Below are 27,545 nucleotides of genomic sequence, written 5' to 3'. Positions count from 1 at the left end.
ATGTTTTTTTTTTTTCATCAGTTAGGGTTTTCCTTTTCCTTTTTTTTTTTTTTTTTTTTTTGCTGAATCATAAAGGGGTTGGGGAGGAAAATCAGTCAAATGCACGGTTGTATGCCAGGCTAAGCTGAGAGCTGTTTTGCAGGTTGGCCGCACTGAGCTTCACTTGTCCACGTCGCCGCCTGCCATGACTTGATGCCACAAACTTTTGGTCTTTCGACCCCGTCACCAGCACCTTCTGACAGCCTGATGACTTCAGGCCACCTGCCGGACAGCAGGCCCGTCAACTTCATTTGCTGGAGGAGATCGGACACCAGGTGACGCCGACCTGGGATGCCCCAGAGTCACATTTGATGCAAGGATCCCAGCAGGACTGGGAACAGAGGAATGAAGAGGACCATGGTCCTTTGGTGGATCTTACCACTTTTTAACCACTGCTTTTTCCATCACGTCCAAGGAGAACTTCCTTTTATATCCGGGAACAATGCCGCAATGTTGGTCAACTGGTGAGTAGGAGCTTCTTGACTTTGACACACAGGAAGCCAGGTTGCGCTTGGCACAATAGCTCAGACTTTTCGCAGAAATGTTGCTCGACACTTTTCATCAATTTTTAGAGGTCAGGGTTAGGGTTATTTTAAGGAACATCTGAGGTCCAAGTAGTTTTATCCTCATGAAAGGGATACACTAATCTCCGCCTCCCGACACCCAATGTGGACTAACAGCGCTAATAAAAGACCTCCACCCTGTTATTTTTAGCCACTTATCCCACCCTTCATGACTTGTGCATCTTCACTTAGGCCTCAATCACAAACCTTCATAAAGAAGAAATCCGTTATTTTTCAAGTGGCATTCAATATTTTCTCTGAAATACTTTTAATTCTGATTGGAGGAATATCATTGCATTTTCTGTGATTCTAATGTTTTATAACATGAATTTAGCTTCATATATCTTACTTGGACTTTTCCAAAAGAATCTTGCCATTTGGTTAACCCGGGGATCGGCAACACGCGGCTCCAGAGCCTCATGCGGCTCTTTAGCGACATCTCGTGGCTCCCTGGAGCTTTATAAAAAATGTTTGAAAATGGAAAAACATTTTAATAGTAGGCTAATACAGCTCAAATATAGATATAGATACATGTTGCAGCTCCGAAAAAGGAGAGCTGTGGTGTTGTTGTTTTTTTTTAAACGTACACTTTATTTTTGCTTTTATCAGTCTCGACAAACACAGACACGTCTGCCTCTGACTCCGTGGCTTCTCTCTTCTCGTTCGACTCGAGAGGCGTTCAAAGACAGCCTCAGAAAAACGGAAATTAATGATATTTCACTGACACTAAGAAAAGCGAAAACAATGCACCTAAACAAAAAAATCAAGCAAGGAAATTCCAAAATAAATTCTATGGGGGCGTTTGTGAGACCACAACAAAGGAATGAATAACAAACAATTCCGCGACAGTCCAGTCTCCTACATACATACAGCATTTCTTTCATTGTAAGTTTTATGGAAGGCTTTTATTTTTTTGTGGCTCCAGACATATTTGTTTTTTGTTGTTTGTTTGTTTTTTTTGTCCTATATGGCTCTTTCAACATTTTGGGTTGCCAACCCCTGGGTTAATCGGACCCAGTTTTTCATTGGACAAGTGCGAGAGTGAAACTAAACTTTTTTCTTTCTTGTTTGTCCTCTAAATGGAAATTGCGAATGAAATGACATGGAAAATTATTTGGAACTGAGCTAACCCCCATCATAAGTTAAAAATGCCACAAGCCATTGGAGTGCATTCTCATTCTATTATATCAAACTCACCATGGAAATCATTTTCCCATACCTACTAGGAACTGCAGTTTGGTTTGATACGTTTGCAACTATTCATGAAGTAAAAGCAACATTGTGAAGACTGAGAGGAGGTGAGGTAAAATATCAGGGTCACAATTTCACCCTCCTTTTGCGATTCAGAATATCCCAGTTTTTCTTTAACTGCCGGACTATTTCCTCAAAGAAAAGTGATTTGTACAATAGTGTCAATATACTGTACATTTCTTGAGTTTTGCATTGGATTTAAAAAAGAACAAATACACCAAGCCAGCTTCCAGATGCATAAATGATAAACACCAAATAAAAAGAATTGATGAGCAACCTTGTGGACACAGCACAATAAAGGAAAACGTTTTGTTTTTTGCTTTGCTTTTTCAGGTTTTAATGACTGATTTCCGAAAACAAAAATTGATTGGGCATCATTAGGTTTTTTTTTTGTTTTGTTTTGTTTTTGCTTTTCTTTCATGCATTTGTAATGGGCATCGATTCAATGAGACAGGAGAAAGCACAAAAACAGTCCAACTAAAAATCTAGTCTCATGCTGAGTCGAAAGCCAAAGAGAATAGAAATGAGTTTTGAGATGAATTTTAAAGATGGGAAGCGAGGGGGCTTGCCCAACTTTCAGTGGGATGTCATTCCAAAGAGAGGGATCAGCAACGGAAAAGGCTTGAACGCACTCTGAGCCTCTGCTTAGTTCTTAGTACATCTAATAATGTCTGGTCAGCAGTAGAGGTAAGATCGGGCCGCCCGAGCCCAAGCCCGAGCCCGGGTCGGGTCGGGCCTTAAAATCTCAATCATTGCTTCGGGTTGGGCTTCTCTCTCGCTGCCTTTTTTTTGTTTGTTTGTTTCGAGGTCGTGAATAGTTTTGGCCGCGAGAGACCGTGGTTCGCAAAAAAAAGAAGAAGTCGCCTCATCACAACACGTACTGTACTAAACTCTTGCAATGACAATTCAAAGAACTCCTTCCAGTCTGTGTCGAGTATCCACCCGTCATTGTTCGTCTTTGTCTCTCTGCTACTCTCTTCAAGTGCCGCACTAGATTCTTAAGGACGTACTGCTGCGGTGGTTTACGGCCCAATTTTCCCCGTCCACTCTTATAGAAAAATCCGTCAATGATGGAAAATTGTCGGTTAATGTAACCTCTTCAGAAACAGAAATATAAAACATGTAAATATTTATACAGTCTTGTTCAACTTAGAATTCGTTACAAAGACAGGCTTTGTTATCAGACATCACCCCTCCTCCTTCCGAGTCCTCACAAATAAAATGTGAAATGTCGGGTTTGTTTCGGGCTCGGGCCTGCAAATCAAGTTCAGTGATCGGGCTCGGAACGGGTCCGGCTTAAATACCCTCGGGCCGGTTCGGGTCGGGCTCGATTTTTTAGGACCGATCTTAGCTCTAGTCAGCAGACCTCAGGCGCCAGGCAGGATGGTCAGGTGGGAGGGGAATTTTAAGATTTGAAAACAAAGAATAGGATCTAAAAAGAACTCTAAAATATACAGGGAGCCACTGAAGGGATGCCAGAGTAGGAGTTCTGCGATGTATGTTGAGACAGTGCGTTGCTTGCCTTGCGGACTCACGTCTGCGTTTTCCCTTCCTGTACGGCAGGGGTGCCTAAGTCCGGCTCCTCAAGTTACCCATGCCATGGGCACTAACACACCCCATGCCAGGGCAGGACAATCATGAAAAAAATAATCACATAACAGTAAATGTAACGCGAAAGAACAACCAGAAAAAAAATTAGGAACCCCCAAAATAGTAATAGCAGGAAAAAAGTGTGCCATATTATCTCTCTCTCTCTAAATATATATATATATATATATATTAGAGCTGTCAAACGATTAAAATATTTAATCTAATTAAAAATGCAACTGTCATAATTAACTCAAATTCACTAAAAATTAATCGTGATTACTCACGCATTTTTTATCGTTTCTGAATTTCTTTTATATTTTTTGTCCTATTTTTCCTCATTTTAATGCTCTCATCAACATGGAATCATTAATCAGTTTTCTATGTGCAAAATGCAAATATTTACTGAAATAACAATTTCGATTTTCAATTTTACATGAACATTTTTCACTTGGAGCAGTTATTCACACATAATCTCTCACACAATATTACTGTCCATCAACAACAGTGAAAAAATATTTTGTTACACAACAGCTGCTTTAACAGCTCTTTTTATGGAATCAAAACAGAGCATTATAAAGTGCACATCTCAGGTAAACTCGTACTCAGCCTATAGTGGATTTAAGCCATGGTTGCATACTTCGTTTTTCTGAAGTTTGCTTTGAACACAGCAGTCAGGCTATGTTGATTCTCTTGGTCCTTCTTGCGCGCAAGTCTCTCTACGGTTTTGTGTAGACATCATTTCGGATGACTACACTTGGTTCGATGACAACACTGAAGACGTTTTATTTTCAGTATGGTCGCTACGACTGCACCACTGAACTTCACCGTCACTGTCAGACGAACACAGAGAAGCTCCACCCGTTCTATTTATATGGACACGGAACATTGTAACCTTCCTCACAAAATTGTTCCAAACAAGTAAGAATCGCGTCAGTGGCATACATCGTATACCTGTATGATACAGGTAACTTTTGTCTTGTCAGTGGAACAATCTGGTAACTTTTTAAAAGTAAACTTTCCATTCATAAACTCTTTAAGTATCAGTTTTCGGTGTCTCGCGCTGCCGTGGCTGGCAAAACAAACGTGCATGGACCTAAGCAGCGCGCTTGTTGTTTTGTTTCTGGTTTATTTATAGAGCAACATAACATCCGCTGTGACGTGTCCCGCGTTAATCTTGCGAGAAAAAATTTAATCCCGTTAAAATTCATATCAATTAATGCCAAAAAAACGCGCTAAACTGACAGCTCTAATTTATATATATATATATATATATACACACACACACAAATAATGCTACGCGGTGTACAAGCCCAATTACAGCAGCTGAGCCAACAAAACAGTGATGTGGTTTTCGTGAGGACTCTTAAGAGCGGATGCATGTCACTTATGTTGCTACTGTAGCAACTTTGGACAACATTTGGAACGTCGTGAAGTGTTGTTTTTCAATTGGAATGATTTAGTCTTTCAAAGTCTTGAATTGAACTTGGTTGAACCTCAAGGACCTCTGAGCTGGCTCCACAAACAACCTGTCGGCTACAATCACCCATTCCATGCGATGGGAAGAACAGAGAGAACCATTTGAACCATTGTGAAAGCGCTATATAACTCAAGATGGATTGTATTGTATTGATATTAATGAAGGTGCTGGTGTGTCGAATGCAACTGTTTCTGCACCGAAACAACATTAGCCCCTCAAAAAGAGAATCTTCATTGATACACGGCAGGTCATTTCCAGAGAGGCAGAGGGAACCTGGATCAGCTCCTCAAGGCTGACGCCCTCGGTGTTCCTCAATGTCTATCTTAACACCAGACGAGTTCTGGATGCCGTTTTTCCCCCTTACTTTAATTTTTATTGTGTTGCATTGGTTGCTTTTGAGTGATTCTCTGTTGTTTTACTTTAAATTTGTTTCATAGAAAACAGTATTAAGAGTTCAGGTGTAAATAGTTACAGGAATTTTTTTTGTATTCGATATTTTTAGGTCTATGTTGAGTGAATAAATAAAGGCATGATTTTCAAATGAACTTTTTAAAAAAAACTTGTATGCATACATTTACATTATTTTTTGGTCATGATTTAAGTTGCAAAAAAATTGAATAGCTGTTTTTGGGAGCGAGGGTGGGGGGGATTCCTAATTGGGACACTATTTTACATATGTGTACACGCGTGTGAAAGCGCCGCATCAGTGGGCAATATTGGGCTTGGCGCATGACTTAAAAATAAAAAGCAGGCGAAATGCACACTTTGAATAATGATTCGACTACAAACTAGACGGACTTGTATTACAGTTCGCTTTTACATAAGAGTATTAAGCAGATGCCTTTCAACAACCATCAACCCACCCCCGCATCAACCCCCGCCCCCCACGTGTCACAGCTGGCTGTCCAATCCCGATCTGACATCCATGCAGGTTTATGCTCCTAAGCAAGCTGAACAAATATTCCGGTTTTCAGATAATTCAATCTCACACAGGCCAAAACGAACTCAGACATTACCAGCTTGCCTCCAAGTCGTCTTCCCTCACTTTTCCGAAGTCCTAGTCAGGATGGTCATGATGACAAATATGGAGACTACTGCACCAACCAACCAATCCCTCACTGACCTGTGATGTCATCTTCTTATGCAAAAGCTGATGGGGTTGGTTGGATGGTGGCCGTGGGGGTGGGGGTGTTGCTTCGGGATTAACCCGAGGCTTCTCTCTGGTTCTGTGGTGTATGTGTGCGTGTGTGCGCAAGCGGCCTCACGCCAGGGATAAGTGTTGTTTTACAAGGCTGCCCAGGGCCCGCAGACAGCTGGTTGTGTGAGGGATAGGCTACTCTCACATACTGGCCTGCGCTCATTGACGCTGATCCCCCGGTCATGGCTCCCACATTTACTACCGGCCTCGCACGCTCATTTCTCTTTCTTTTAATCTAGAATTAGTTACATCACTTTATCGGGTGTTCCCAATGGCACGCAGTGTACAGTATGTCTTTCAGCAGGTAAAGAATGAAAACAAAGTATGGTTTGTTGGCTGAGAAACGGCTCTCCATCGTTGCCTTTTGACCCCATTACTGGCTGTGTAGAGAGGATTTTGTTTGGTGGACATGCACACAAATAGCTTCTGGTGGAGACATGACAACTGGATTAATCAAATGCACTTTCATCTTTATATAAGCAAGTTTTGTAAATATAACCACAGGTTTCCAGAGTTTAGCTGATTACGGGTCATTTTCACAACGGTCCCCGAGAGGCTGTTTGCAAATCCAGTTGTTTTTACGTCGGGACAAGTAAAATTTTGTTTTTACATTATTTTTTGTAAAGTAAAAAAAGAATGAAATAATATCAGATACACCCTATATACTGTGTACACATACTGATTGAACATGAATTCCATTGAAAAACCTAAATTTTTATGACATTTTTGTCTGCCATAGTAAAAAGAAAATAAATAAGCTTGGTGGAGGAGGGAAGAAGAGGTGGATGGAGGAGTTCAGGTCAGGACGCTGAGGTGGAAGGCCTTCACCATTGACCCATTCATTCCATAAGCATGTAAAACAATCACCTTCTCACCACAGTTCGACTTTTTGACAACGGCAACTTGTGTTCCCATGGAGATTGCCTGGCCTATCGTGCCATGACGACTATGAACGCTTGCCTCGCACTTTTTGCCACCACCACTATCATTCGCCTTTGTTTTATCAGCCATGTTAAATAAAATGTACTTGCATGGAAACATTAATCATCCAATGACCTGTACATGCTGATAGGCTCACAGAGACGAGTGCCAGAGCAAACTTGCTGTACACATGAGCGGAAGACGCACGCAGGTGCGCACACACACACACGCACGCACAGTGAGTTAGAGAGAGAGAGAGAGAGAGAGAGGGGGACAGAGAGAGTGATGAGGTGCGTGTATGGAGGAGCGGCGCTCCTTTGTCGGGTTATGTCAGAAAAGGGAACGACAGTACCGTAATGTATGATGTGGCCCACACTTAAAAATATGAACTTTTAAATGCAATCTGGTATTTTAGGACATTTATGGCAATCTGTCGGCTGTTTGTATCTACGAATGTTCGTAAATCGAACGTTTGTAAGTTGAGGACATCCTGTCATTTGACAGAAATGTGACCATTTGGAAATTCAATGTTAAAGCTTCAGTATTCAAGGTGGGCAGATGGAATTCTGTCCATAACTTTCTTGTCTTGTAACCTTACCCTTTGATCATCAAAACACTGTCCCTTATTTTGAGCGGTTGTTTATGATTGCTTGGCACTACCACCAGTGATGACAGAAACTGCTTTTTGCATTCATTCTACACACCAACCTCGGCTTGTATGTATGTCCTCTGTGCCTGCGGTTAGTCCAATCAGAAGGTACTGGTTGAGTCTGGACCCATTGTCTGCCACCACTACGGACTTGGCAGCATCCTGAGTCCATGTGTAAACCACCTCGGACACAGGATAGGCATCTGACACGAAAAACACAGAGAATCGCAGCATGAATTTACAGACTGTAAATGAGTCAGCTGTCTTGATACAACCATTGAACAAGACAAGGAGCAATGTATCAAAGAAACCATCTGGGTCAGGGGTGAGAGTTTGTCAGCCGATGCCAGACCGTGTTGCGTCACTTTTGTGATGAAAAAAAAAAAACATTGCCAGTGATTTCATCTTGCACAAACAAATGAAGTTTATCAGTCATTTGCACCTTCAGTGAACTACAACATCATGGTTGAACATCAGCATGTGCATTTACTTCAGGGGCGGACACTATTAACTCATCACAGACACAAATTTATGTCGTGATCATGTGGAATTTCATTGCTCAGACAAGTATAATTTGATGTTCTTTCCAGAGGTGGGCTTTCGGTCGGTGACTGACGGATGCCCATTTTGCTGACGAATGACGACTTACTTGAAAACAAAATGACGGACTAAGTACTGACGTAACTGGGTTTTTGTGTAATCGTCGCTAACTGAGTCAAATGCCAACGGACCCCTCAGTCAGTCAATGATGGGCCCCCATTTCACGAACAACTGACGGAAAAGCACAGCGTGGCTCTTGCGTGTTTGTTGGTGGTGGTGAATAAACAGGGCCAAAAACACCCGTAAGAAGTTCAGGCCATTAAGTGATGAGATGATTTATTTTAGACTGGTTTTTGGTCTATCGTACAATTTAAAAAATTAAAGTCATCTTCAACTATTCCAATAATGTTAACCTTCAGGTTTCATGTTCTTTCTTGGACGAAAAAAAAGAGTGAGAGTGCAATGCAGCCAGCCTGAGAGCTTTAGACTTTTCATAGAAGCCGCTTTGTTGCAAAACCATGACCGGTGGCCGCCAAAATATGTACGGAAATATATACATACAATAGTGTGAAAATAGAACAAAACTTGTTATAGTTGTTATTCAGTTCACGTCATAAGTTTGCCTTCTAGAGTAGCATGCTGTGAACCTTTGCAAAAAAAAAAAAAAAAGTGAAAGACACTCACCAAAATTTATGTGAAGAGACATGAAAATACAATTACCATAATCTGGGCACCATGAGCCCCACCCCCTATGTCTGCGTGTTAGTGGCATGCAGGTTTGGCTCTTGCAGACGCCAACAGCTGAACCTGATCAGCTGTCCAGTACTGGAAGACTTTGGAATTTTCCCCTGTTTAGACTGCTCAGCTTTTATCCTGACATATCCATGCCCATTTGTCTTCAGCCTTGCATCCCACTCCCCGATAGCCTGAATTCAACACACAGACACCTTTCAACCATCACGGACCATTCTCTGCCTCGGGCCTTAATCGAGCTCGCACAGCACCTGGCCCCCTTAGCCCCTCCCACAGATGGTGAACCAATGTGAAGGGAGACCCGCATAGTAGTCCTTTCGGGCCCCATGGGTGCAGGGCTGGTCACTCGGAGCTCATCAACGAGTACCAACAAGGTCACCAAGGTGGTTCAAAAGCTTCAAAATGGCAGAGCCCCGGGAGTGGATGAGATCCGCCTGGAGTTGATAGAGGCTCTGGATGCTGTGGGGCTGTGTTCGTTGACACGCCTTTACAACATCGGATGGATATGGTTGATATGTTGGGTCACTCACATTTCCAAAAACAGTCTCTGTTTAACAGGCCTTCCCAGGCATGAATGAAAAAGATTCACAAATATCAATTACAGATCAGTTGCACTGTAAACATAGATGGTGCCTCTCTGGAAGAAGAGTTTCTGTAAGCTTTTTGCAAATGTCTTCAACGGCATGTCAAGAACAAATTAGAAATTCATGAAGGAACTGCAATTGGATTAATTCATTAAGATACATAATGTATTCGATGTTACTTTTAAAAATTGTTTTGTGGAGTAACCCAGCAGTAACTGTCATAATATTCCAAAAAGATAATGATGAACGCGTTATATTACTGCGTAGATGTAATACAACTTCTGTTACCGCCAACATCATAATTACTTTTATTTTCACAAAAATTGCACTTTTGGGCATTTCACTTAGCATACATGGGATTCTTGTTTTGTTATTTAAGCGTCTCTCCAGAACACATTTTTCAATAAGTCACAAAATAACGCCAGTCTTTTTTACTCAACATATTTAATTATGAATGTGGTAATGGGAAAACTCTACATTTATAAGGGGCATTGTTTATAAATATAACCATTTAATTTGTCCTGAATATTGACTGCATCTAAACATAGTCACTGAATGTAGTTCCATATTAAAAGCATGAATATCTTTCCTTCCTCTACTGATGTTTGTGTAGTATGGTATGGACGCGTGAGCACAGATGTATATTATAACCTGGACCGCTGATGTCGCCTTTCTCGCTGTAGCGAGTAGTGTAGCCAATGGTGGCCACCTTGTGGTGCCACTGTCTAAACTTGCCTAACTTGAATACATTGTTTTCTCGATGGCGTTTTCACATTATTTTGTATCTTTGGCAAAAATGCCTAAGTATGTGGCGTGCGGTTGCCCCAATAAGTCTGGAACAAGCTCGAAATGCACATTTCCCGGATAAGAATGAAGTTATAAGTTTGCTCTCATAAGGTGAATCTCAGAGTGCTACTCAAAGATTCATCTGCATCATGCTGTCAAAACCATCAACAATGAATTGAAAGCAAAGTCCATCGAGACAAAAAAGAAAAATTGCTGTGATTGCAAGCCTAACTTCTGTATGTCACGATTCATGATATTACTCTGAATGTTATTTGGTGGGCGGCCCGGTAGTCCAGTGGTTAGCACGTCGGCTTCACAGTGCAGGGGTACCGGGTTCGATTCCAGCTCCGGCCTCCCTGTGTGGAGTTTGCATGTTCTCCCCGGGCCTGCGTGGGTTTTCTCCGGGTGCTCCGGTTTCCTCCCACATTCCAAAAACATGCATGTCAGGCTGATTGAGCAGTCGAAATTGTCCCTAGGTGTGAGTGTGGGCGTGGATGGTTGTTCGTCTCTGTGTGCCCTGCGATTGGCTGGCAACTGATTCAGGGTGTCCCCCGCCTACTGCCCGGAGATGGCTGGGATAGGCTCCAGCACCCCCCGCGACCCTAGTGAGGATCAAGCGGTTCGGAAAATGGATGGATGGATGTTATTTGGTGAATGCCTTAAGAGAATATTCAGGTGTTTGGAACCAGGTGTCCTCCTGTATTTTATTATTACTTAACTATTTCATTTTGGGTGGCCCGGTGGTCCCGTGGATAGCATGTCAACCTCACAGTGCAGAGGTCGTGAGTTCGATCCCAGCTCCGACCTTCCTGTGTGGAGTTTGTATGTTTTCCCTGGGCCTGCATGGGTTCTTCCTGGGTTCTCCGGTTTCCTCCCACATTCCAAAAACATGCATGGCAGGCTGATTGAACACTCTAAATTGTTGCAAGATGTGAGTGTGAGCACGGATGGTTGTTGGTCTCTGTGTGCCCTGTGATTGGCTGGCAACCGGTTCAGGGTGTCCCCTGCCTACTGCCCAAAGACGAATGAATATTTCGTTTTGCTGGATGGATGGAGAACACTTTCCCAGATGATGACATTTTGTACGTTCTGCAGATGAACAAAAACAAACAAACCCAGCATCTTTATGAGGAAGGCCCTTTGTAATAAATACATACATGTATTGTGTTAATGCTCACCTGCCTGCTGGAGGCTTGTGTGCCTGTGACTTTACTGGGATGAGAGTTAGATTGGAATAACGGACTTTCACTGATTTGCGTGGCTCTCAAGAAGAGCTAATGACTTTGGCAGGCACGATGTCATGCGTGTGCCAACTTTCTCACAATTTACACTAAGTGCTGTACAATGTGTGCCAAAAAGTTGCCAGACTTCTCACTTCCTAAACCTGCTCTGTCTGTATCAAGGATACATATTTTGTCATCTACTCAGTTCAGTCTCATGAAGTTGTTTCCCGGACAACAAATATTTGAACACAGCTTTGGTCCCAGAACACATTTGACAACGCAACATTTTGATTTGCTCAAACTGTCTCCTTGCATGAATCCAAAGTCGGAGTACCTCTTCCGATATGCATTCAGCAAAGCAAAAAAAAAAATAATAATAATGGGCATGCTGAACAAGACACTGTATGAATTGTAGTGATTTATCCACGCATGGACTGACTGTTGGAAGGCTCGCGGCTAAATTGGGATTTAGGTTGTGCAGGAGAGAGTCAGAGATTAATGGAATTTACCTTGGCCAAAATTAGAGCGGCTCTTTGCTTGCTTTAATTTGCACAACCTTTGGATAAACATATGCAATAGTGGGGAATGTTTGTTCTTTTTTGCTCATAAAGTACTGTGATGTTTAGGACATTTATGGCAATCTGTCGGCTGTTTGTATCTACGAATGTTGATAGAGGAAGATTCCAGATTAAGGAAACCCTTGCAGATAAAATTAAGGTCCAGTAAATGATAAATTCATTTTGAATCTCATGTTAAGAGCAACATTAATGGCAGTGCTAATTGTATGCTTGTCTTACATGCAAAAAATGACTTGAAACAAATAAAATGACTTGAAACGGTTTGTTGGTAGGTTACATGAGGCTAATTGCTATGGCTGCAAAATAAAGCCATGCTCTGTGCCTTGGGAGTCAGGAGTTGAATTATCAAATCACAGACAGATGAGGCGTGGAGAGATAGACTGGAGTTCGATTTGAGCCATTTTTCATAACAGCAGGAAATGAAGGATTGAGAGAAACCAATGCTTAGTGCTGTCAACTGTTTACTCCAATGTTCTCTTTGTACGCTGTCAAGTGCATTGTGACGAATATGAACGAATGTTAAAATGGGCGATGATCTCCCATGCAATCAAAATCCCAAATGTTCCCACTGTTTTTATGCACAACATTAGTCTGTGACATGGTTTAACGTTGACATCTGCGCGGTTTGTCATTTTCATACAATAGCCTTTGAAAGGCAAAGGTGTGCAGAAACGAACAGATTTGAATTCGGCAAGAACGCATGCTGAACGGCCATCGGGTGTACCGATATTTTTTTTAAATGGCTTTATTCGTGCTGCTCAGTCCGCCAGAATGGTCACGGTGCGGCCGCCAGGTCACCGGGGCTCACCTCTGAGGTGGAAACATCGCCTTGCCGTGGCCACCTCAGAGCGCACTGTGGACAACAACAATTCTGCCGAGGGTCTGATGAATTTCTGCTGTGCCAACACAACGAAGATAAATCGTGGCCACAAGTTGCCCACATATTGGGACCTACCCAATCAGAGGAAAGCTCTTTTCCATGTCAAATTATGGAGAACATCCTGCTTATTTCAAAATTATACAGCCGTCCCAATCAAAGCTTCCAGAAAAAAAATGAAATAAAAAGCAACAAAACAAAAACATAGTGGAACCTTTTCAACGTTGGTCAGAAAACCTCATCAAAAGCATGTTTTGTGCATAATTGCTGCTAAAATATCATACAGCAGATTATTGCTGAAGTGCACACACCTCTCACCTGCAGGGCATTGCACTAAGGTGATTAGGTACGAGTTTGCCCTAGGAATCCCAAGTGGCCCCTTACACTGTAATTGGATTGTAGTCAAATGTGCTTCACATACGCAGTGACAGTGGCTGGACGGTGTCTCAGAGAAATCTGGAGATAAGTGCTTCATCTTTTTAGCTCAAGAAGCTCGGAAGGTGTGTCATTTGGCCAGATCTGTTTTTATTAACCCTCCAGGGGTCACTGCAGTGTTAAACACGCCCTCGTCAGTCGGACAAGCACACAGGCCAAATTTTTGTTACTTATGAGCATCATCTGTAGAGTAGTGATTTATTAAAGACAACTAATTGCATTGTGCTCAAATGAGCAAAAACAGACGAAAGTGTTTTCTCACACAATCTCTGACTGGGATAACATGTAAAAGTTTCGGAAAGGTTGATTTGAAGTGAGGAAACACTTCCAGTGAGAATTATGATTTGTGAGTCTTGTAGTTGAATTGAACTGAATGGAGTTGATCAGTCATTTGAGCTTCGTGGGGAGTCGTACATGCGTAGTGTTGGCAGTCAGTGAAGAAGTACGATTACTGAATGTTAACCACCCAAATTAGGCCACCCGTCAGTAGGGATTGCCCATAAAGTCAATGACTACTTGGAAACATTGCATTTCTGACACAATGCGCTCTGTTTTGTCTCGTCACTCCTAACCGTACACCCATTTCGAACAGTATTCAAACGTTTAATTTTTTTCATGTTATTTTATGATTACAGCACGGACAAACCAATGACATTAAATTAAAAGCTGGCTAAAAATGTATAGTCGTTGTGCCAGTATTTAGTGACCAGCTTTTCATTGACAATAGGAATTGACAAACAAAACTGTCAAGGCGTACGTCGATAAATGAAGTTCGTCAAGTTTGACATCGACGTCTGAATTCTACCTGCAGCTAACGTTAGACAATTTGCGCATATTCTTCGTGTGACTTAACTGATGTGAGATTGAACCAAACAATATTTACTCACAGCTCCCAAACTTGAGAGGACAGGCGTGGGCGTCCATGGGGAAATCCTCCAGTTGCATGGGACATTCGGCTGATATTGTCAGTCTGAGACGAAATGGAAAAAAGAAACAGTGACTCTTTTCACAACGGGGGAAAAAATGTAGAAGCACGCCTGATGGTGGCAATAATGGTGCTTCAATTTCTTCATTCCCATGTTGTACTTGAGATGACAGCCCCGCCACCTGGTGGTCACTTTTTCTTTCTCAGCTTCACCTCGTGAATTGTATGACTCATTGTAACCAGTCAAGTTCAGCACAAGACTGACTCTCTCTCCCTCTCTCTCTCTCCCTCTCTCTCTCTCTCTCTAGCTCTCTCTCTCTCGCTCTCTCTCTCTCTCTCTCTCTCTCTCTCTCTCTCTCTCTCTCTATATATATATATATACACACACACACACACACACTAGTAAATATATATACTAGCAAATAAATAGCTAGTAATAGATCAACTGCACAAGGGCAATTTTTCCACTAGAGCAGAAGATGCTTACAATTTTGAGTTTTAGATTCCTCATGATTCTTTTTTTTTGCAGTATAAACATAGGCTGTAATTAATTCTTATAAGTTAGTAAGGTGTTCAGAAGACGGAGTTTAACAGGATAGACTGTAAAATTCCCTGAGATAAAGGGTGAAAGGACACTTTGATCATCTCCTCTTTTATCTATAACTGATTCAAACAACAAAGTGTATGCAGGAAAAGTGATTAAGATAAGATAAGAAAACCTTTATTAGTCTCGCAATGGAGAAATTCCCAATTCACAGCAGCAAAGCTATGAAAGAAAGAAGATATGAAAGGAAGAAGTAGAACAACAAAATATAGGAGCTGCTGGAAAGGCAGCCACTCTCGCGGCGCCATTTTGAAGTCAAAATAACAAAAATAACACAACACAACACATAGGACACAGACAGTCGTGCAATCTTCACCACTTTTCTGCATACACTTTGTTGTCTGAAGCAGTTGTAGTTGAAAGAGGAGAGGATCAAAGTGTCCTTTCACCAGTGGATCAGAGACGTCATGCTGAAAATGTGCACACGTCTGCTACAAGCAAAGTTTTGAAAGCAAACACAAAGCTGTAGCGTTCATTGACGCTACACGATTGCACGATTGTCTGTGTCTTATGTGTTGTGTTGTGTTATTTTGTTATTTTGACTTCAAGATGGCGGCGCAAGAGTGGCTGCCTTTCCAGCAGCTCCTGTATTTTGTTCTTCTACTTCTTCCTTTCATAACTTTGCTGCTGTGAATTGGGAATTTCTCCATTGCGAGAACAATAAAGGATTTTTTATCTTATCTTTTATAATCCTGTGCTTTACATGATAATGATGATGGCCAAAAGAGAATATCTGTCGGACTTTATTCAAGCTAACCGTCACAACCCACGCGCACTATTTAAAACGATAGATTCTGTACTCAAACCCCCTCTGCCTACTTGCTCGGATTCTTCACCCGAGATGTGCAACAGATTCCTTCAGTTTTTCATTGATAAGGTCTCTACAGCTAGGACTCCGGTCTCAAATACCGCATCTGACCCCTCTGTCCATGTTCCATGTTCAGCTGTGCTAAATTCTTTTGAAACTGTGTCCTTGGCGCTTTTGGAGGATGTAGTTCGCCAGACGAAGCCATCTGGCTCCCCTTGCGACTCTCTTCCCCCGCACTTCTTTCAGGAGGTTCTCCCGAGTGTTGGCGCATCGGTCTTGGATATCATCAACAGCAGCCTCTCTTCTGGTATAGTTCCCCAACAGTTTAAACATGCTGTGGTCCAACCCTTGATCAAGAAACCTGGTCTTGATCCAGATGTGCTGTCAAGTTTCAGGCCCATTTCCAAACTGCCTTTCATTTCCAAAATTCTGGAAAAAGTGGTGCACATGCAGTTGATTTTTTTCTTGGATGAACATAACATCTTGGAGGTCTTCCAGTCAGGTTTCAAGACGATGCATAGCACGGAGTCAGCCCTGTTACACGTTTCTAATGACATCCTCCTGGCAAATGACTCTGGAGACCACGTGTGTCTAGTTTTATTGGACTTAACTGCAGCATTTGATACAGTGGATCACAGTATTCTGCTGACTCGTTTGCAGCACTTGGTGGGCATTGGCGGCAGTGCTCTTGAGTGGTTTAGGTCCTATTTAGCTGACAGAACCTTCTGTGTCAGCCTTGGCTGCTCTGAGTCATGCACTGCTCCCCTGTCATGTGGTGTTCCACAGGGCTCAATTCTGGGGCCTCTGCTGTTCTCGCTGTATCTGCTCCCATTGGGTTCCATCTTAAGGAAACATAGTATTCCCTTCCACTGCTATGCAGATGACTGCCAGATCTATGTCCCACTGAGCAAGAAAGACGCCTTCTCATTAAGGCCACTGCTATCCTGTCTGGAAGAAATCAAAACCAGGATGGCACAAAATTTCTTGAGATTCAATGAAAGGAAGACAGAGGTGATATTGTTTGGTCCCAGTGGCCCTTGTACATTCCATCCTGTAGACTTGGGCCCCCTGTCTCCTTATCTTAAGTCAACAGTCTCAAACTTGGGCCTTAAACTGGACAGTGATTTCAAACTCGATCTGCAAATTGGTGCCGTTGTTAAATCCAGCTTCTTTCACCTTAGACAGCTGGCCAAAATAAAACCTCTCCTCTCACATGAACACTTTGAGACAGTAATTCATGCCTTTGTCACATCCCGGCTCGATTACTGCAATGCCCTTTACTTTGGAGTCAGCCAGTCCTCCATTAAGTGCCTTCAGCTGGTCCAGAATGCCACTGCTCGCCTCTTGACTGGTACTCGTAAGAGGGAGCACATAACTCCTACTCTGGCATCCCTTCACTGGCTCCCCATTCATTTTAGAGTTATTTTCAAGATCCTCTTATTTGTTTTCAAATCTCTGAATAATCTCACGCCACCTTACCTCTCTGAGCTCATCCGCCCCTACACACCTGCCCGGCGCCTCAGGTCTGTGGACCAGACTTTATTAGAAGTACCAAGAACTAAACTGAGGCTCAGAGGGGATGGAGCCTTTTCTGTTGCTGGTCCCTCTCTCTGGAATGACCTCCCACTGAACATTCGGCAAGCCTCCTCGCTGCCCATCTTCAAAACCCTCCTCAAAACTCACTTGTATTCTTTGGCATTCGACTCAGCATGACTTAGATTTGTTCTTGGTTTTACTGTTTGGTGCTTTCTACCGCCTTTATTACCGATTTGTCTTACTGTTTATTGTGCATGTTAAATTGCTCCATGTACAGCACTTTGTATGCAGCGATGGCTGTTTGAAAGTGCTCTATAAATACTGTTGACTTGACTTGACTTGATAATATACAGAATTTCAGTGATACAATGGTTTAAGGTCAGTGAACTTTATTTATTCAGTGGAGCACAAAGCGATACCTTAACCTCATTCTAAGGAACCTTATTTTTCCCAGGAGCTTTACACTGATCTGATAACTGTTTATCGAAGTTGTGCTCAAATCCACATGGGACATGTTTCTTTCAATGCAACACATCTTGCGCACAGACGCAGCAGAAGGCCTCCCAATTATATGACTCAAATGAACGAACTTGATCTGACGCAATTGCATTCCACACCAGTGCAAGATTAACCAATTGCATTACTGTGTCTGTTCAAAACAACTCAAGGAGTGTAAAAAGTACAAGGGATGTCTTACTTCATTTATCTTTTTCACATGTCCTTGATTTTCTGATTGCAGTAATGGTTGAAAGCTTTTTGAAATTGCAAATAAATAAATACATAACAACAACAACAATAAGAATAATAAGAATAAGAATAAATGTATTTATAATGAGCTTTTCATCAGAGCGCTGTACAGATCACCAAAAATGAGTAAAAAATACAACACAACAAAAACATTTCATTCAAAATAAAGAGTAAAAACAACAAAGAAAAATAAAAACAGAGAAACAAGACAAATAAAACGGCATCCTTAAAACAGAACACAAACTATCAGATAAATGTAAGAGTAAAAAGATGGGTCTTGAGTTTGGTTTTAAAAGTGTCAACTGCACTGTCTTGCCTGGTTTTGAGGGGGAGAGCATTCTATAGCATTGGGGCACACGCTTTTTAATAGTTTCCTAACTCTCAAAACAGTGAGATGGCTGCTCCCTTCTGATCACAGAGATGGGAAGGTACAAAGTAAATGTCAACAATTTTGTTTAAGTACACTGCTGCTAAACCTCTAAAAACCGTGTAGGTTAATCGAAGCAATCTGCTCAAATATGAACAGGAAGACAACGTAGGGAGGCTAATACTGTAATGGGGTAGTATGATCGTATCTCGATGAGTCGAGCTGCTGCATTTTGGACAAAAGACCTTTGAGACTTTTTTTTTAGTTCAATCAAATAAAAGAGCATTGCAACAATCTAATCTAGAAATGACCAAACTTTTTTCTAAAAAGTAGGCACCTGGCATTGTGAGGATTGGTGTGATCTCATTTTCCTAACGTGGTAAAAAGCTTGCCTCTTTTATGTATATATCTTTTACATATATAAAAATGTTGCCTTTTTTATATGGGCCTCGAATGAGAGAGTTTGATCAAAAGGGTTTTTTTCACCTTATCCTTGCAAGCAATTGTACAGTCACAAGAGGCAGGGTCAAGGATGGTTAAGATGTTCTAACGGTCCAATTATAATAATTTCAGTCCTTACTAATGATAATCAGGACCCCACAGCAGCTAAAACAAGATGTGAGTGTGTCAACAGCAGACCAATTTGCTGTGGTAACTGGCATATAATTGCAAGTCATCAGCGGAACAATGAAATACAAACCCAAATGAGCGCATCACTTGACCCAATGGTGCCAGATAAAAACAATTTTAAAAAGCTGTGGGCCAGGGAGAGAGCCTTGTGGTGCCTCACATTCAATTTGGTCACGAAAAAGAAAATACATTGTTAAATACAAATAAATAAATCAATCAATAACATGTATTGAAATCTCTCGGACAAAAAAGAACCCAACCAATTTAGCACCAGTCCTGAGATACCAAAATAGTTCTTGAGCCTGTCCAATAGAATGTTGTGATCAACAGTATCAAAAGCAGCACTGAGATCCCATAATAGAAGAGCAGATGTTGAATCAGAACCTGGAAACTATCACATAACATTCACAGGCCATACTTTTCTGACTCTTTGCGAAACACAACTCCAACATTTACAGGAATCATGTCTAAAATATTTTAACAATGAGATAGGTATCTGAAAATTCAAAGGAAAAATAAATTCAATATTAGTAATTCCAACGAATATGCGCCGTCGTAAGTGCATTTATATTGCTCTATTCCCTTTGCTTTTTACTGTAAACGAGATTGTTGAGGGCAGGTCCAAAAATAACCACTGGATGACGCTGTTGTTTCATTCAAAGAATGTCTTCTGACTCCAAAACTTTTCAGTGTACCTCTTCTTTTCAAGAACTACTCTTTGCTCGGGATATTATTTTTGAATCTATCATTAATGATAAATTATGTGAATTAAGACCCACCTCATAGTGTAAAGCAGAGTGCCATCATCAGTGAGCCTCAGCAGCTTGTTTGGTGTGGTCATGTTGTGAGCAATGGACTTCTTGCCATTGAGGAAGAACGTGTCAGGTGTCCAAATATTGCTGGCTAGCAGGTTGTTCAAGGACAACTTCTCCATCGGCCCTTTGAAACACAGGCGCTCGTCCTTCCAAGTCTGACGGAAGAACACATCAATGGTGTATTCCTGGGAGGAAACACCAACGAGAATGAGAAATATGACCAACAACATTAGAGACTGTTCTTCCGCTCAGCTTTCTAAAATCCACTCTGACTGACATTGGAAGAGCTCAAACTGAGGAGTGGGAACCCGTGAGGAATATTAGCCTGTGAAATATGCACTCTGACCCTTATTTCCTCCAAAGATTTAAAAGGTCGTATATTTCATCAAGCAAACTAACCCTACATTTCACACACTTGATGTGGGACACACATCAAAGGCACAAACCGCACTCTAATTAATCACAAACTTTGGGACACAAAGACGAAACAAGCTAGTTTTTCCTGCTTGTATCTGTGTATTCTTGGTCTTGGAAAATGATCCAGACCGTTTTCTGACAATTGGCCCCATGCGCTGCGTGAGACTAGATTGTGATGAATACCCATGATCTATGCACACCTCTGTCAATATCATTCTCGTTCATTGCCTTTTCCGAGAGTGCCATGGGTACTCGAGCACCTCATAAAAATGTAATGATAGAAGGCACCTCTTTGGGGGGTTATGTTTTTTAATTTTGCTTCAACACTTGAAGGTTCATAAGAGATTAGCTTATTAAGGTCAAGAGATTAGTTTATTAAGGAAATTAATCATTTGGAACAAGTTGGAGAGGGCCATCAAGATATTAAAGCTTCATCATGGGAACAGAATCAAAAGGAAGAACTTAACTACAACTCGATGACCTCAATGAAGGACAACTCACCATTTCTGTGTCAGACACTGGGCCAAAGCTTGTGACAAAAATATCTGTCTTGATCTCTGTGACGTTCTCTGTTGAGAGAACATGGAGAAAGCTTCACAACTGGGCCTAAATTTGGAACACGATCGAAGCATTTATTTATTTATTTTACTGTAGAAGAGGAAAAAGATACATTCAAGAAATTATCCCTTGCAAATCCAACTGTTTGCTAAGCACTTAGATTATTTTTTTTTTAAAAGAGTAGGGAGCATGAAAAAAAAACTGGAAAGAATTAATCCACAAATTAAAGTAAAACAAATACAGTACAAGTTACTATATGTTATAAAGACAACACAAAGAAGGCTTAGACAAAACAAAATTATATTCACAACTTTTGACACACATTACCGGATGAAGATGTATTTTACTGTATTGAAAAGTCAAGCATTATTTAAAAAGCATTGCATTTGCCCTTGTGCAGTAGTTCTTGACCTGGGTTCGGTGAATCGTCTCAGGGGTTCGACGGAGCCTCTGCCATGGACGTTAAGACACATCCGACTCAAGATGTCAATTAGTTATGACACGTTCGTTTGGCCATCACTGGCTGCATTACATTGCTTGTCCAATCAGTGCTGCGGGAAATTTAGTTCGCTCAGTCGTCAACGTGTGACTATCGTAATAGTACGTTGTGTGATTTTTCTTTTTTAGAATGTTTTAATACGTGCTAACTATGTCGAGCAAAAAAAAACAAAACAAAACAAACAAAGTGGTCAAATGAATATGGACCACATGGATTCACATGCATCACGGAACGTGATGGGGCTCAGCTTCCTATCTGCATCATTTGTCATGACAAGTTGAGCAACTCTAGTCTCGCACCGGCAAAACAGAAAGAACAATTCTTGAATTTTTATTTTTCAGGAATAAAGGGTTTGATGAATGTGCATATGAACTGGTTGGGTTTGGTACCTCTAATAAGGTCAAGAACCACTGCCCTAGTGTTTGTAATAAGCTGCAACTATTGTATGTATGTATGTATTTATTTACAGTATTTATTTATTTGCCACTGCTGATCCTGAATAGCTGAATCTGAATTGAAAGACAATTTATCACAATATGTTACAGTTACAGCCAAGCCCCCTTCAATAAAAACATGGCTGAATAGCAATTTCCTGATAAGGTAATTAGCTGCTTGCGATTAAAGCAAGCCTTTGCATAGAACAACAAAAAAACAAAACTTTGGGTGTCAATAGAGTCCTTCTAGTTTGGGGGTAGGTAAATTCGGTTCCTCGAGAGCCATATGCCCTGCCTGTTTTAGAACCCGCCCTACTCCAACACACCTGATTCAATTGTTCATGATGGTTTCAGGCCTCGAGAGAGCTTGCTGATGAGCTGATCATTTAAATAGGGTGTGTTGAAGTAGAGAGAGATCTAAAACAGGCATACAATGGCTCACGAGGAATCGGAGTTCCCTAACCCTATTCTAGTTCAAAAATACTGTCTAATTTTTAAGTATCAACATGGTCATTTCTAGCAACAAAATTTAGGCTCCCAAAATGTAGACTTTTTTTTTTCCTGTGAGGTGCTTGATGTAAGAATGATGTCAGAATAATATGTGGGAAAGAGTATAAAAACCATCAAAAAAACCTCCTCGATGCATATCATTTTGTTTGTCGCAAGCTCAGATTGCTTGCATGTACAAAGAGGCACTTGTTTTCCAGTGGTGGACTGAGGCCTTGAATGTTTCCTGCCTCTGTATGTACTATCTCGTCAAGGATAGCGATTGTTATGAGGATGTGACGGCAAGCGTTTGCCATTTGTAATAAAGCTTCTATAGAGCCATCTTGACAGTGCATGTATTCATATATGCACGATGTATATAAAATAACTCCACGGGGACAAGGAATAACAACGCACATTAAAAGATCAATGTGCTGTTATCTTCAGGTTAGTGAAAATTAAAAGCTTTCAGTTTCTCACCTCATATAAAAAAAAAAATCTATAAATGGGAGCGTGTGTCAAATCTTTTGCTACTGTTGTCAAGGCAAACATTGTGATGAGAACACTCGGGTTGTGCTTGCAGCGAGTGACGCAAGCATTCACCCGCCAGTGCTTTGCATTTCCCCAAAATGACAAGTGAAAATGTCAACAGGCTCTCAGAAGTGCCAAGAGAGAATTTCGGCTACACAGTGGAATTCAAATGACACAGGCAGACAGGCGGACGGACGGACGGAGGGACAGGCATATAGAATGCAGAAATGTACAGATAGATAGATAGATAGATAGATAGATAGATAGATAGATAGATAGATAGATAGATAGATAGATAGATAGATAGATAGATAGATTGATTGATTGATTGATTGATTGATTGACGGCTGCTCCAACCTCCAAGGCCAGGCCGCAGCCTGTTGTCATAACCATCAAGGAGCCCGTCCAGGATCCTGGTGAACACTGTGCTGTTGTCGCTGGCGGCCGCCTGCTTTTGAGCCCCCGGGGAGGATTGACAGCCGCTGCGAGGGGAGAGTTGTGGTCAAACACCTGTCAGTTAACCACCTTATGTTCGTTAAAGTGCGGGCGTGTCAAATGTTGTGTGGTTAAACGTGACCCACTGCCTGGCCAACAGATGTGTTGAATTATTAAGCACATGCATTGCCTGTAACCACAAGTTGGGACAATTTCAGCTTCAGCTTGTAAAAATATTTCCAAAAATCTATTTCAAAAGTATCTTTCATCAAATTCAGAAGACTGAATATTCCTTTGGGTGACACTCATTTGGGACTACATGAAAAATAATGTGGAACAGTTACCTAGACAAAATTGAAAGCATGCTCCTGAGTCATACTTGAAGGTGTTTGATGCGCCACTGATGAGATTGGACTATTCTGTTGATTTACTGACAGCACGGCCAAGGATCCTTGTGCACTTAAGGCAGGGTGTAACAGTGCAGCGCGGATATGTCATCAATCAGTAAGAAGGAGGAAGAGCTGAAAGGAAAGCTCACTGAATTGTCCTCTGACATCCAAGTGCTTCCTTTATCAAATTAGTACACCTAAATTCCTTGCAGTCGATATTGCTTTTGGAAATCTATACTTAGTCGCTGCAGTGGGTGTAAGGATGCTTGTTTGGGCGTGATGTATTTGACTTAAAGTTTAGTTTACCCATTGTGGCATCCACCCAGAAGGAGAGTAAGTTGAAGCCATGCCATGCAGGCTGACATCCTGCTCACTTTCTTTGCTGCTGGAACATGCACAAAGAACAACACATGAAAGTGCACCACAAAAATCAACATTTTGCCCAACACATCTTGTCAACTCAGGAGAGACTCGCCAACTTGATCAACCGTTTCCCCCTCAAAGGAATCACTTATCAAACCTGTTCTCAGTGAGGCTGTAACTCTTTCACGTCTCGCCACACTTGGCGGGCATCATGCACCAACGGGGGAAATAATTTCGCCGCAGCACGGTAACACATCCAGCACAAAATTCACTCCAGGGCCACCACACTCTCTCTGCTTGAAGCCATGCATCTCGGTGCCCCTACACTCTCTTCGTTCACGACCTCCTCAAAATCCTCACCGCTATTTGACAGCAGCTCCAATTGTAGAGAGACGGAGAGCAAAAATACCTGAATGCTGCTCCATTCTTCACAGTTGTTTGGGCTGTTCAGTCCCTCTCCCCGAGGAGGGATGAAGATCTTCTGGACCGGTCCAGTCGCCGAATTCCCGGGCTTGTCGCTTGTCCCCTTTTCGTCTGTTGGCACTCTGCCTCCCTCGCTCCCTCAAGCTCTCCGCTCCTCTCCTTCCTTTCGCTACTTGTCAGACGTGGTTGGGGTAAAATGTTACCTCTCTCTCGTGTGAGGTCGCACTCCTTACTCCTCAGCTGGACTCCGGCACTACTCCGAGAACATCGGAGTGACTCCCCGCTAGTCGCTGCCGTTCGGTTTGACGCCGACTGGTGGTGGAGAAGAAATAAAAGTGCTGCAATGGAGGTCAATAATTTGCTCACAAATGCTTCTTCCCATTGGTTGGAAAGGACGCAAAGGAAGGGAAGAGGGGGGTCATATAGTCAGTCACAAGACTTTCTTCGAAACCTTCAAACGCAATGCTCTACTTAGCCTAATGTAATTAGTTAGCGTATGTATTTGTTCAAAATCAAATTAAGCTGTTTTATTTTGACATTAAAAACAGGTTAAATAATCTTCTGATGATGGGCCAGTAAGAATGACAACAACCCAAGATATAAAGTATAAGCTACTGTAGTAGCTGCTAGCAATATCAATTGAATGATTTATCCAATAGCATAACTATTTATTTCAGCATCTTAGCTTTAAAACATAAACATATATTAAAACATATATAGTCTAATATTTTAACAAGTTAAAAAACTTCTTCTTCTGCTTCTTCTCACAAAAACCTGAACGTACGCAAGAAATGATAGCAATAATGACATTTAATATATCTAACTTTAATAATTAAAAATTCCAATGTTAGGCTGTAAAGGCCTACTAAACGTTATGTGGAAACTATTTCATGAATGTGGATTCCATTTAGTGGTATACTGGTAGAAGGCTTAATTTTGCTCTACTAATCAAACCAAATTTTTGTGAGTATTTTCTGTATGGTGTTCGAGCTGCAGAGAAAAAAGTCCATCACCACCTCTGGGTAAATAGGCTATTTCACAGCAAACTCATCCTGATGGTTGCCATAAGAGGGTAGCCGAGTTCCATGATTCGTTGAATACAGTTTGGTGTTTGAAATGTATCCTCCTGCCGTTCACCTTTATAAGATACGTTCGAGGATAAATGAAGACTGAAACGGAGCGATAGAATCACGCGCCTGCTTCCTCTGGGGAGGCTGACTTCAGCACCGCGTGGGCAGTGGAGAGCTCCTCTGGAGTGACCATTGATCGGGGGAGAGAGAAGGAAAGGACAGGGGAGGGAGCACGGAGGCATTTTCTTTTTCTTTTTTTTTGTGGATGCAAGGGAAAAATCATTTTTATATTTGTACTGCACACTGTACTTGTTCCAGTGTTTTAGACTTGAAGACGTCTACACGAAGAGAGACTACAGTTCACTTACATTACGAAATGTCCCTCCATACTTATTTTTCCATACTTATTTGTCATGTCCTCGTTTATGGTGATACTAATGCAGCGTGTTATACCGAAGACAAATTCCTTGTGTGTTCTACATACTTGGCTAATAAAGATGATTCTGATTCTGATTCTGATTAAAACAACAAGAGCTGTCCAGAACAAAAATTGTAAAGAGTAAAAAATGATCTTCATTACAGCAGATGTTTAATTGATCCAGGCAATAAATTGAAAAGCTTCACTACACCTCCTTAATTCGTGTGTGTGAACTGTCTTTTTCAGGAATGCCGTTGAGGGAAATAAGAAGTTGTTCGCCATCTATGACACAAGCAGGTAAGCAGGTCCATAAACATATACCACACCCACTACACTTCTCCCAAACCACCCGGTCTGACTATCGGAATTCTCCAGTTCACACCATAAATAATAGATGGTATAGGCTAAAGCTAACATCATGAAACAACCCAGGCAACAAACATTTGCCGATCAATCACAAGTAAGTCAAATAGGTTGATTAATGCAGCCAGAACCCCCTAACCCGGATTGTGTTTGACTCCTACCATTTTTGAGGCGATAAAAGGGGAGGGGGGCTTTGCAGATGGTGTTAGGAACGCTGTAAAAAGTGTCAAGGAGGAGGGGGGGGGCACTGTTCTCCACAGAAGACGTGCTGAAGCCAAAATAAAACGAATGACAGTGAAGTTGTTAAGATTTATCACTAAAGAAAACAAACTAGTCGAAGATGTCATCAGGTTTATCAACCAAATAACACACTCACCCAACATCAAGAATTAAAGACATTCTTCCAAAACATAGTTTGGACATAACGGCTGAAGGGGGAAAAAATAGCAAACGGAAAAGGTTTTATGAGGAAACAACTGGTTTGGCTCACATGCTAAATAGCAGGAACGCCCCTGTTAGTGCTGCTGGTGGGCATTTCTTGCAGCGTGCGAATGTTAGGCTCCGTCTCTCATTTGAACGAGGCGAGTGCCTTCCCCGCCGCCAGCATCTTCAGCAGCAACGGCGGCAACGGCTTTCTCGTCCAGCCTCCTCATCAATATGCGCTCAAGCTGAATGCTCAATGCTCCTCCATAGTCTGACCAGAGAACCAGTGTTGGACGGGAAAACGATGTCGGCTCATATTTCCTAATTGAGCTGTCGACTCAAAGCGCGCGCCCCGCTTTCTCCAGCCGACTTTTCTCTTCTCATGGATAATCAATGGATTTGACTGTGATTTGAAAGAGTGTTGATCGAGGAGATTCTTCTATTTCGCCACCGCCGCCGCTGTTGCCGTCGTGTGTGCTTGCAAACATGTTGACTTTGCGCAAGACTCGCCAATTCCGCCTCTTGTCCGCATTGGTGGTCGGCTCCATAGTGTGTTGCGCCAAAAGGTGAGCTTTTACGCCGTGTCGCGAAGTCAAGGTTACTGGTCAGGTTTGCGTGACGCGCGGGTCACGGCGAGAATCTTTTATCGTTTCAGTGTCAACGAGCCCGGTAACATGTCATTCGTGAAGGAGACGGTGGATAAACTCCTGAAAGGGTACGATATTCGACTGAGGCCAGACTTTGGAGGTATTCGCCCACCGCACCATCCCCTTGATTTTTTTTACTTTCAATTTTGGCATTAATTGAGTGTGTTTTGGTCAGGTGTGGAGGTGTCGCCTA

The 27,545-nt window shown here is 41.9% G+C and overlaps 2 protein-coding genes across 7 annotated transcripts in view; one reads left to right on the top strand and one right to left on the bottom strand.

The window, feature by feature from the left end:
- Window positions 1–24,782, bottom strand: part of LOC147211363 (gamma-aminobutyric acid receptor subunit alpha-5-like) — a 30,194-nt gene extending 5,412 nt beyond the window's left edge. Inside the window, exons 1-7 of one of the 3 annotated variants that reach the window (XM_086126368.1) lie at window positions 24,418–24,782; window positions 23,952–24,030; window positions 23,179–23,303; window positions 20,815–20,882; window positions 19,861–20,081; window positions 14,352–14,434; window positions 7,748–7,891 (exon numbers count right to left, since the gene is read on the bottom strand). In XM_086126368.1, coding sequence (XP_085982494.1) covers window positions 7,748–7,891; window positions 14,352–14,434; window positions 19,861–20,081; window positions 20,815–20,882; window positions 23,179–23,303; window positions 23,952–24,030; window positions 24,418–24,433 — 736 coding nt within the window. In that variant the 5' untranslated portion in view covers window positions 24,434–24,782. Of the gene's footprint in view, window positions 1–7,747; window positions 7,892–14,351; window positions 14,435–19,860; window positions 20,082–20,814; window positions 20,883–23,178; window positions 23,304–23,951; window positions 24,083–24,417 lie in introns of those variants that run through there. The other 2 variants (XM_086126376.1, XM_086126359.1) reach the window with 2 other exon arrangements.
- LOC147211362 (gamma-aminobutyric acid receptor subunit beta-3-like) overlaps window positions 5–27,545 on the top strand; it is a 63,249-nt gene continuing 35,708 nt past the window's right edge. Inside the window, exons 1-3 of one of the 4 annotated variants that reach the window (XM_086126329.1) lie at window positions 5–503; window positions 26,166–26,216; window positions 27,361–27,452. In XM_086126329.1, coding sequence (XP_085982455.1) covers window positions 385–503; window positions 26,166–26,216; window positions 27,361–27,452 — 262 coding nt within the window. In that variant the 5' untranslated portion in view covers window positions 5–384. Of the gene's footprint in view, window positions 504–26,165; window positions 26,217–26,803; window positions 27,272–27,360; window positions 27,453–27,545 lie in introns of those variants that run through there. The other 3 variants (XM_086126337.1, XM_086126342.1, XM_086126349.1) reach the window with 3 other exon arrangements.

The sequence above is a fragment of the Hippocampus guttulatus genome, chromosome 1 (genome assembly GCF_054856545.1).
Source record: "Hippocampus guttulatus isolate MCC_2025c chromosome 1, RoL_Hgut_1.0, whole genome shotgun sequence".
NCBI lineage: Eukaryota > Metazoa > Chordata > Actinopteri > Syngnathiformes > Syngnathidae > Hippocampus > Hippocampus guttulatus.
The sequence above is the reverse complement of the archived record's forward strand: the minus strand, read 5'-3'. Positions and strand labels throughout refer to the sequence as shown.